This window comes from Pteropus vampyrus, unplaced genomic scaffold (assembly GCF_000151845.1).
Source record: "Pteropus vampyrus isolate Shadow unplaced genomic scaffold, Pvam_2.0 Scaffold121, whole genome shotgun sequence".
In the NCBI taxonomy this organism is placed as follows: domain Eukaryota; kingdom Metazoa; phylum Chordata; class Mammalia; order Chiroptera; family Pteropodidae; genus Pteropus; species Pteropus vampyrus.
Window position 1 is genome coordinate 3444682 of NW_011888902.1, and position 10735 is coordinate 3455416.

At 46.6% G+C, this 10735-nt stretch overlaps 1 protein-coding gene across 1 annotated transcript in view; it reads left to right on the forward strand.

Annotated features, from left to right (window-relative positions):
* Nucleotides 1–9917, forward strand: part of MARK1 (microtubule affinity regulating kinase 1) — a gene marked incomplete at its 5' end in the record, with an annotated part of 35758 nt that extends 25841 nt beyond the window's left edge. Inside the window, 5 exons of the mRNA XM_023534154.1 lie at nt 1523–1589; nt 1714–1809; nt 2012–2152; nt 5579–5623; nt 9274–9917. Coding sequence (XP_023389922.1) covers nt 1523–1589; nt 1714–1809; nt 2012–2152; nt 5579–5623; nt 9274–9628 — 704 coding nt within the window. The remainder of the gene's footprint in view (nt 1–1522; nt 1590–1713; nt 1810–2011; nt 2153–5578; nt 5624–9273) is intronic.
* Nucleotides 9918–10735: the final 818 nt, after the last annotated feature.

The following is a 10735-nucleotide window of genomic DNA, read 5'->3' on the forward strand; positions in this document are numbered from 1 at the left end:
TAACATTTCTTTAAGAACTTTTAGACTTCTCACCCGTAATATGTAATTTCCCTTTTTTTCTTCTAAAAAGTCTATGTCCTACCATCGTATAGATTACTTACATAATTTAACATCAGAAAAACTTAACATCAAAACATAGTAAACACAAAATGAATGCGTAAAAGTAAACTAATATAAGAAAATAGTACATTTCTAATTTCATGAAATAGTAAAATTGCACTGTTTCCTAAAAATTAAGCACAGATCAGTAGACGTCAATCCGATCCGTTAGTAGGCGCTGCCGGAAGCCCGCGGGAGTCCAGCCTGTCGGAGCGCTGTCCAAGGTGCTGAGGGCAGAAAGATGCGTGCGACCGCGTCCGTGCTGTCCAGGGGCGTGCAGTCCTGGCGGGAGCAGGCTGTGAGCACAGAGCCGTGATGGAGAACAGAGTGGGCTCTGGAAACAGCGTGTGGTCACCCTGCCGGGGTGTCCCGCGGAAGGCACGTTGCTCCCGTGTGCGAAGGAAGTTAAGGCTCCAAACCATCTAGTTAGCCGAGCAGAGAAGAAATTATGGGCGAGAGAGTAATAGCACGCGCTTTCAAAATTATTAACTAAATACTTGGTTTTCAACGTTAATGAGTTTTCCTAGGATTTTGCGGAGGGGATGTGGGAAGGAGAAGCAGCAGCTTCAGTCTCTTGCCTCATGGGAGCTGTTTATGGACCTACCTCCTTGGTCAGTGTGTCCAGGCTCATACAGCTGAATTTAAAACTTTAAATACTCAAACTCAGCATCTGATTCAAACCAGATCAGTCGATTTTGTACCATTTGGGCAGTTACCATGCAGTATGACACTTTGACAGAGAAAGACCTAGAAGTTCCCCCACAGTGTCAGCATGACAGTGAGACAGGGCGCCAGCGAGATTGTCCGTAGTTTCTGCTGTTGGAACCTGGCCCTCTATGTATAGCCATTTTTATTTATTTTTTTATTAATGTTTATTATGGTGACATTGGTTAACAAAATCCAGTAAGTTTCAGGTATACAATTTAACAGTAAGATCAATATATTGCATCATGTTAAAGCCATTTTCAGAAGCTGTACTTGCTCGTGGTTTAGCCAGAATTAATTTTGAAGTGAAGACGAACTAGATTTTGAGTCGAATGCTTGATTGCTAAGTGTACATTAAGCGTTGTGCAAAGTATTTCTCTTTGCAATAAAAATTGTAGCTTCGAGAGGGGACGCACAAAGCGCAGTGGACAAGGACAGGAGAGCGGAGCAGAGAGAGCCACAGAGACAGCCTGCTGGGGTAAGGGCTTGCCAGGTAGTCAGTTCACAGGTACGCGAGGGCCTCCTCCGAGCTCGGCACTCTGCTAGGTGCTGTCGATCAGCACTCAGTGAGACTGACCCGGCGCCTCCCGCCCTGCGGGCCACTTACTGTCCGAACAACATTCCCACAGTCCAAACGCTTCCCTCACTTGCTTCTGGTTTTCCTCCTGCCCCTCAAACTAGCTGTCTCTTCCCAGACTCCTTTGCCGGTTTTCTTTAGGCCCCTTCGCCTTTCCCTCTGACCTCTCACTATCCGACGGGCCCTGGGCTCGGTCTTTGTCCTCTTGGTGATCTCGTTCAGGCCCCTGACGTCCAATTCCACCTTCCAGTGGCGACTCAGCCTCCAAGAGAACGTGTCCGAAGTTCACCTCCCACCCCGCTTCCCTGAACCTGCCCCTCCCCATTCCTCAGCACCGTAGATGGTGGCAGCACCGTCCTTGCACCTGCCCAGGCCGTGAGCCTTGCGGATTCTTGGCGCCTCGCTTTCGCGTCCCACCCACCAACTCCGTGAGCGAGTCATGTGGGCCCCGGCTTCGTGGTAGTTCTAGAATTCAGCTGCTGCCGTCAGTCCCTCCCCTGCCTTCTAAATCGTCAGCGACCTGCCACCTCCCAGCGAGTCTCCTCGCGTCCGCCCTCGTGCTCCTGTTTTCAACGATGCGAGTCCTCGGTTTAAAGCCCTCAGTTTAAAGCTTGCTTTCCTCTTGCCCAGGAGAGAGCTCAGAGCCCCGACAGTGCCCTCCGCGGCCCTGCGCTGTCTGGCCATCCATTTCCGCGCGGACCTGATCTGCTCCCCTCTCCCCTTGCTCGTTCCACACCAGGTGTGCCCCCTCAGCACGCTGGTCAGGGTGTCGTACGCGCCATTCTGCCCACAGCCCTCCTCCCCACACTGGCTTCTTTTACGCCTTCCTTGGGTCTTTGCTCAACTGCCCCTTCCTCACGGAGGCCTTCCTGACAACACCCCCCCCCATTTAAAGTCACAGCCTCTTCATCCCAACACTTTTCCCTGCTTGCTTTTTCTCCACAGTGCTAACGCTCCCTGAAATAATACATGCTCTACGCATTTGTTCATTGTCTGTCTCTCCCAGCTAGAAAACGAGCTCCTCGAGAACAGGGACTTGCTTGTTTGTTTGCTTTGTTTTATGCCAGATCTTCCTCTGAATATCGAGGGCCTACTATGACATGTAATACGGCATTCGAAAAACATGCCTGAATAAATGCATGAGCAATGGAAGACAATTTGTAAAGCAAACAAATAAGGTTATAATTCTAATGAAGGAAGCGGATCCCCAAGTCAAGAGTGCAGCCAGGGGCGTCAGGGTGCTCAGAGCTAACCTCTGCGGGACCTGGCGTGAGAGTTCCCGAAGCTTCACGACACTTGTTAAATTTTGAATAATGTCATGTAGCAGAGGGTTTTTCGGCCAGGGGGCAAGGAAGGAAGGGGAAGGTTGTTTTCGATCCTGTGTCAGCAATTTGGTTTTTCAAGGTCTTGCTTTTTAACACATTTTAATTAATTCTGGATTTGGTTTAGAGAAGAGAAAAATGTCTCAATTCTCCTCCAAGGTCACTTGTCACCACGTGAACAGCTTTGGCTTTCCACACGTGTCCGTGTCCACTGCAGCGCGTGAGGTCCGCCCTGATGTAGCATCTTGTAGCTGGAGATTGGGCCGTGTAACCTGCCGCAAGTGATTTAATGCAGGAGGTCAAGCAAAGTATTGGTGACAGTCCCAGGAATGAACCCGCTAAGTTCTTTAGCGAGTGGCAGACTGGAGATAGAGTTGCTGTGTCTGCATTCACAGCATATCGAACTGTGGGAAGGGTCGGAGGCTTGCAGACAAACTAGAGAATTTCTCAGTGTCCAGCCTTGTTAGCTCAAGAGCATTCTCAACTCGTTTCTCAGGCTGTCTGTTCTTTGCCCTCAGCCCCTTCGTCTTAAGCCCGTCCTGGGCTCAAGCCCTTCCTGTCTCTCTGTTGCCTTTGCCTTCCTCATGTCACTGTGCCCACAGCCTGGACAAGTGGAACCCGCACGCGGACGCCCCCGTGTGGCCAGACGGGCAGAACTGGATGTGCTCAGGGGCGGGGCCGACTTTGAGTGCACCTTTGGGGACCCAGACACCTCACAGACTTTGGGACCAGCCAAGCTGATGTGTCACCAACTGCTTAGAAAGATGCAAGAGGATTCTTACAGGGAAGAAGAGTAAAGGAATCGGATTGGGAAGCTTTAAGAAGGGAAGGTTAACGAATAACTTAGCGTTATTCGTGTGCTCGAACGGTGTTATCACAGATAGGAAGCCAGTTAGTTCTTCTTGGCCGGTCGGACCGTACACTGACGTCTTCTAGTCTGAGGAGAGAACCTTCCAGCTACGAAAGCGATTCACACTAGAATCGTCTTTCAGGGGAAGATGTGGATGGAGATTACCCAGGTCTTTTAAATAGCGTTAGACCCGTTCGCTTTGGGTGGGTTCCCTATAATCCATCCCTACAGCAAATCTGGCGGTTTCTTTTTTTTAACTGTACCCCCCTCTTAGATAGGCAGTAACCTACTTAGTTCATTGCGTGTGTGTTGCTATCTGTAAAACAGCTGGCTTTTCTAAACCTGTGAGCGCCCGCTCCGTCCCCAGCTGCCGCCCGCCGTGGCCACTTAGTGCCAACTTACTGGACTGTCGGAAATCACAGCCCACTGGCAGAAATACGTCCAGTCAGTGTGCCTAGAGGCGTCCAGGGAAGCAGGGACAGGATGTGGGAAACGATGTGACAAGTCGGTCGCTCTTGCAACGATGACAGCCGGGGGAGTGCGTTCTGAGGGGCGTTTCGTACCCGATGCTGGCAGCAGTGGATCAGATCCACTCACAGCGGCGTCAGGCAGCGTGCCAGGCGGGCACCAAAGCCCCGTGAGACGCACGCGCTTTCCTCTTAAGGAGCTTTCCTTTGCCACCGGAAGGCACAGCGTGGCCGTCACTCCTGCCGAGCTGATGGCCCGCCCTTCACCTCAGCGTGCACCGGCCGTGCGTTTCACTTCGCACCTGCTCCAAAGAGACTTCATTTATTTCTGTGTGCTCTGACCAAAACAGATTTATATAGATGAATTTTTATTATGCTTCCCAATGAAAACGCCAGGTGTTAAAAATAGAAATTTGAGCCACCTCACTCGAATGGGAGAACACGTCTTATTATCCTTTCTCATTCAAATAGGAAAATGCGATTTACACAATACGTTTATCAAGAAGGGCCTGTAGCTAAAGGCCCTAAGAAGCGTAAGACAGTCACATTTTTAACCACCAGGTTAAAATGTCTTCATGTGTTAAAACTCAGTGGATGGATGTGTTTTATTAATTTGGGGTGAAGGGGGCGGTGAGGAAAGTGGCACTTGATTTTATTCCAGCTGGAGTCATTTTACATAAATAATGTAATGGTTAAAACGTTAAGAAAACATTAACTTAGGGGTTCAAGTTGGTGATTTCCCCCAACTTTTTAATAGTATTTTGCTCTCATAAGCCATCTCTTCATATGTTTAAACTGGTTTATAACTTGATGTTCCTATGTAGATACTTATTTGCTTTTGAAAATGACGAAGTAGTTAAAATTTTGGTGAACAAAAAATGTTAATTATATTTAACAAAAGAACAATTAGTCGAGTTTTCCTGGTTTTATTTCACAGGTGGATATCCAGGTAAGGTCAGTATTTCTGTTTAAGATTGCATTCTTGTTTTTAAACTCACCTGCTTGGTTTGTTAGGCTGTTGGTTTGCTGTCATATTTTATCATGTGCATGAATCATTAGCATAACTTCTGAAATAAGTTAATTGCTTATTTAAAAATTGATATTTATTTTTAGAAATACTTATATGTGTGTTGAGCTTTATTTCTAACTATAAGGTTAATTTATTTTCTAAATTGAGCGGCTACTAGAATTCTGTGTAATAACAGGTATGAAGTTGAATCTTGCTCTTGATAATTATTAAATACTTTTAATTTTAGATTGAACTAAACTAAGCCAAAATTATAACTTTAAGGTCATGTCTGAGAATTGGAAGATCACGTAAAAAAAATAATAATGATAATCCCGAACTGTCACCTAGCCTCTGCTCTGTGACGATACCCAGTAGACGCTCAATAAATGACAGTTAAGTGTGGTTATGTTGAAAAACATTAGAAATAGTATTAGACTGACTAGTAATAGAAAACTGTCATGCTAGACGTGTGCTCAACGGTTAATTTTAAAATCATTCTAGATGTCGGTTTTCTTGATCATTAAATCTCAACCTTCACTTTGTTTTGAGGGATCCAAGTGAAGGCGAAGCCAGTGGCAGAGCCGACACCTCAAGGTGAGGAGCCACTATTAACACTTCACTGCCAGGTCCCCCGCGTTTGAGAACGTGCTCTCGAAATCCTGACAGCACTCAGTAAACGTGAACACAACTAATGACTAGATCGTATGTGTATTTACAGTTTTTATTTTGGGATGGGTTCTCCTATATTGCCTAGCCTTTAATTACATTTAAGTTATTTGACTGTAAGTTTGTGTTTTCTAAACATTATTTTGAACGATATGCTTTGCAGAGAAATAGCCTTTCCGTCCTAGCAAATATATCTTAGCAGAAGAATTAACAGATGAAATGTCCTGACCCTTTTCTCACTAAAATGACATTAACTAAAAATGAGTCTTGCTCAGATAACGCAGAACGCTGCGGTACCCAGGTATGTAGGGAGAGGCGGTGTGAGTGACGCATCGTCCGTGAGTGTTCAGTGGTGGGAACTCATCCTGCCATACTTCACGGTTCCTGACATTTGGCGCTGGTCGCGTATTCATTCTGGAGATGGGTCTCACACTTGAGCACAGTCAGAATGAGGTGGAGAGTTTGACACAACCCATGCCGAGCCCGACTCCCAGGTTTTGTGACTGGGGGCGCCGGGGCCTCTAGTGGCCACATGAATGACACGTTAGTGCTTGTGTTCAAATTTATAGGCGGGAAATTTCAAAAACAAAGGCATTAAATTTCTTTTAGCGAGCACGGGCCTTAAGGGAGGCGGTGTTCTGACCCGCAGCGACTCAGGGCAAACTCCCCAGCTTCCTTCCAGAGTTATTTTTGAGCAGCCGAACACAAGCCTCCACTTAATTTCTCCTTCAAAAAACTATATGAAATAAAAAACATAATGAGCTTTGGAAACACTTTATTAAGCATTCCCACGCGGTCCTTTCTACAAACCGTGCTGTGTTTATGTGTAGTCGTGGTAGTTTAAATGGTCCTTTGTTGAGTTAGGTGCCTGTGTCTCCGTGATAAGGAGCCAGAGGGAGGCAGGATGGAAACTTGTAACTGTCTCCTGCCTGTTAGATGAGCGTGAAGGACTTCTGTCTTCCCTCACCGAGTCACCATTTCTGAGCCCTCTCGTCTCGTTTCTTTCTCTCTTTCTACTCAGTTTTCCTCTGAGACATTTAGTAGCGTGTAGCGTCACAAGTGGCTGCTAATACTGCAGTTCATCTGCGTGCATCGTATCCTCAGATACAACGTGTGACCGCATGGCCCTCACCGGGCCTTGTTCGGTCCTCACCGGGCTTTTGAACAGACTTACTGAATAACTAGTGTCTCCGAGGTACTTGCTGGCCATTTGATCCTCAGAGCCACCAGGTGAAAAGTATCCATTTTACAGAAGAAGCAGCAGGAAGGAGCATGCGTGGGACCAGACCAGTAGCAATGAGGTTCTGTCATTTCAGGGAGGTAGTGGGACCTGATGGGGGAGACACGGTCTCTTGAGCCGGACCCCGTGGGTCTGAGCTGTGTCCTGCCACTTACCACTTAGCTTTGTGACTGTAGGAGAGTGACCTCGACGCCTCGTGCCCCCAGTTCCTCATTCAGACTTCCTCGTAGGGTTGTTCTGAGGGGCAAACGAGGAAATGATACAAATGAAGAAGGAACTTGGAACCCTTCCTGGCACCCAGCAAGTGCCCGATAAACGGTAGCCGTTATCATTAGTGTCGGCATTGTCAGGAGCTTTCTCCCATCACCGTTACCGCTGGCAACGCCTTTGAGATACACGCAGGCGACATCGCGTATGTGCCTGTTGTCTTAAGGTCGCTAGGCTTCCTTGGTGGGATGCCAGGAAAATCAGGCTTGGAATAAGACACCTGATTTCTAGCCTTCGCTTTTCAATTTGTTAGCAGTATGACCTTAAAAAAAAGTCGTTTACGTTTCCAGCCATCAGTTCTGTTTTTAAGACGAGTTTTTGACCAGGGGATCTCTTGGGTCCCTTCCAGGCCCTTCCATGCTGATTGGGTGACCTGAGTCGCGCGTGCGGTCCCAGTAAATGACTCGGGTTGGACCTGCACCCACAGGGGCCTGTGACTTAGAGTCAGTGAGCAGAAAGAGGGTGATAAGGGAGACACCGAAATAAATACGCTCCATAAATACTTGTTAATAAATACTTGTTTAATAGTCTTTGGAAATGTATTTTCTCAAACTCGCATAGTTTACAGAGTTTTGGGGGCTCGGATACCTAGGAATGAGAAGGAAGCACAAATATACATATTTACATAAAAATTCAGACATGTATATATATACGAATATATATTATACGATACTGATAAAAATGTATGAAATATATAGTAGGTTACAAACTTTCAAAGTGCGTCATTTCTTAAATCACACGGATATGAGCTAGGTTGACAAGTTAAAATTGGAACACCCATATTTGTATAATTGCTCAATAAATTTCATTGCAGGGTCTTCTGAATCACAGATACCCTTATTAATTTTACTTTTCCGTAATTATGTGAAATAGACTTCCTGGCTCTATATTATTTATATAGAACAGTAAGGAAAGTAAGTTAGGTGGACGCACCGAACAGCCGCGTGCCGTTCACGTCCTGTGTGACACGCCTGCCTGGCAGTGTCAGCGACCAAACCAGACACAGCTCCCGGGCCCCCTGGGGCTTCCAGTCTCCTGGTAGATTCTGACAACAAATCATAAACATCATAAATAAGTGTATTAAATAGTATATCAGAACGTGAGCAGGGCCGCAGAGGGAAAAACAGAGCAGGGTGAGGGAGGTCGGCCATGCCAGGGTGGGAGTTGGGGTGCAAGAAGGCGTTGGGGGTGGATCACATGGAGAACGCGGGCAACCATTTGAAAGAAGACAGGGAGACAGCCATGCAGCCACCCGAGCCAAAGGCATTTCTGGCAAAGGGAGCAGCTTGTGCAAAAGCCTTCGGGCCGGACCAGGCCCCGTGCGTTTAAGGAATAGTAGCGTGGAGGTCAGTGCGTGTCGATAGGAGTGAACAAAGGGGTCAGCAATAGACGACGAGGGGTAGGAGCTGGGGGCAGGAGGTGGCGTGGAGACTGTTTTAAGGACGTCCTTCAGCAAAGCATCCTTCGACACCGTTAGAGGACCCGGTGTCTGCACTCGCGTGCGGTGCGACCTGACGTCGTCGCCTTATTGCAGTACGGCCTTCTTCCTCCACGTTGTCAGGTGTAAATAATCCCTCTGGAGCTGTCACTCTTCTCGTCCCCAGCCCCAGTCTTTTCCTACCCAAAAAAGGTACCAAAAAGAAATTTTCTTTATATTTCAAAAATGTGTATTTACAAGCAGAATGCTCGTGGCCTTGCTCTGTCTGTTGCACACATGTACAAAGCGGAGAATCCGCTTTTGCAAACGGAAGGAAACAATGTGGAAGGAACTGAAAAACTATCAAGTTCTTCACTTCCGCCTGCAAACTCGTTTCCCACAAACCGATATATGTAAGAAAACATGCTATTTTAGATCGAGGATATTAACGAAAGTCAAAACAGAGGCCGTCTAGGGGGATCCGCATTCGTAACAGCAAAGTCGCAGAAATCTTAGTGTCTACCCGAAGGCAGTCTGCAAATCAGGCAGGTTTGTCAAGCGCCGAATGATGACCCCTTAGAGTTCACGTGCGCCTCGATTCCTGTGCTGAATGGGGTTTTCTCTCCGTTCTCTTCCTTTGCCCGCTCCTCCCAGAAGCACATCCGGGGAGCCCAAAGAAAGAGACAAGGACGAAGCCAGAGACTGCAAACCGCGTTCCCTGCGCTTCACCTGGAGCATGAAGACCACCAGCTCGATGGACCCCGGCGACATGATGAGGGAAATCCGGAAGGTGCTGGACGCCAACAACTGCGATTACGAACAGAAAGAGAGGTTTTTGCTCTTCTGTGTCCACGGAGATGCCAGACAGGACAGCCTCGTGCAGTGGGAGATGGAAGTCTGCAAGCTGCCCCGGCTGTCCCTTAACGGGGTCCGCTTCAAGCGCATCTCGGGAACGTCGATCGCCTTTAAGAACGTTGCGTCCAAAATAGCAAATGAGCTGAAACTGTAAAGCAACTCGAAATTTCCAGGCTCAGGGAAGATAACAGCCAGATTATGAGGTACGGTTTTTGAATGTACTGGGAGCACCTGACGTGACTGGCCTGTGAACCTCCCCGTGTAGAATTTGCCCTTCATGCAATAAGGTTATACATAGTTATGAACTGTAAGATTAAAGGCAGTATGAACCATAATATCTGTAGCTAAAAAAGTAGGTTCACCTGTACAGGTAAGTATATTGTGTATTTCTGTTCATCTTCTGTTCATAGAGTTGTATAATAAAACAGATGATTGCTTAAAGACTTGTATAGTTGTCTAGATTTCTGCACAGAAATGTACGTTTGATGCTCTGAGTTGAAAATATTCTTCCCTGTTATTTCCATTCTGGTGGGTTTTGAAATTCTTACCTCCATCACGCCATTTTGGAAATCGTGTCCAGAATGGAAAGTGCACAGAAATAGTCTTTATGATTGTAGCATGTACTTTGAAAAATTATTTTAAAATCGTATTTTAAGTTTAAACCAGAAGCTGATCAATAGATCAGTTTTATTATACACAGAATTATAACCTGCTTCTCTTGGCTCTTATCCTTGTTACCAGACAAGGTTTAGTTGAGAAGATACAAAATGTTTACAACGTTGGCACTTAGAGTTTTTAAAATAAAGTACACGAGAATACACAATAGCTTTGCCTTGAGCTAACTGGGAGGAGCGTGAAACCTACATCAGATTTCTTAGGGACTTTGTAAAGTGTTTTGTGGCCCACTGCTAATTGTAGCAGCAAAATTAAAAAGAATCGACACTTCCTCTGGCCGTTACAGTGTAAACTGTCACGTAGGTTTGCTGCCTTCCAAATACCACAGTGTCATTGCGGGAATATGATAATGTTGGGACTGTTTCGTAGCACAGACGCGTCTCTACAGTGTCGATCAGTGCATCAGTTAAGACATAATGCCACCTCAGGAATTAACTGGCATTGGGAGCGTTCGTCTCGTTCTCTTCCCGTCCTTTGCACCTACCCCCGACACCTGTACGTAAGTACTTAAGAGAAGTTGAGCAAAACATGCTGTTGATAACAGCCTATCACTGATTTACGCTTATGTGGTTGTTCAGGTTATCCC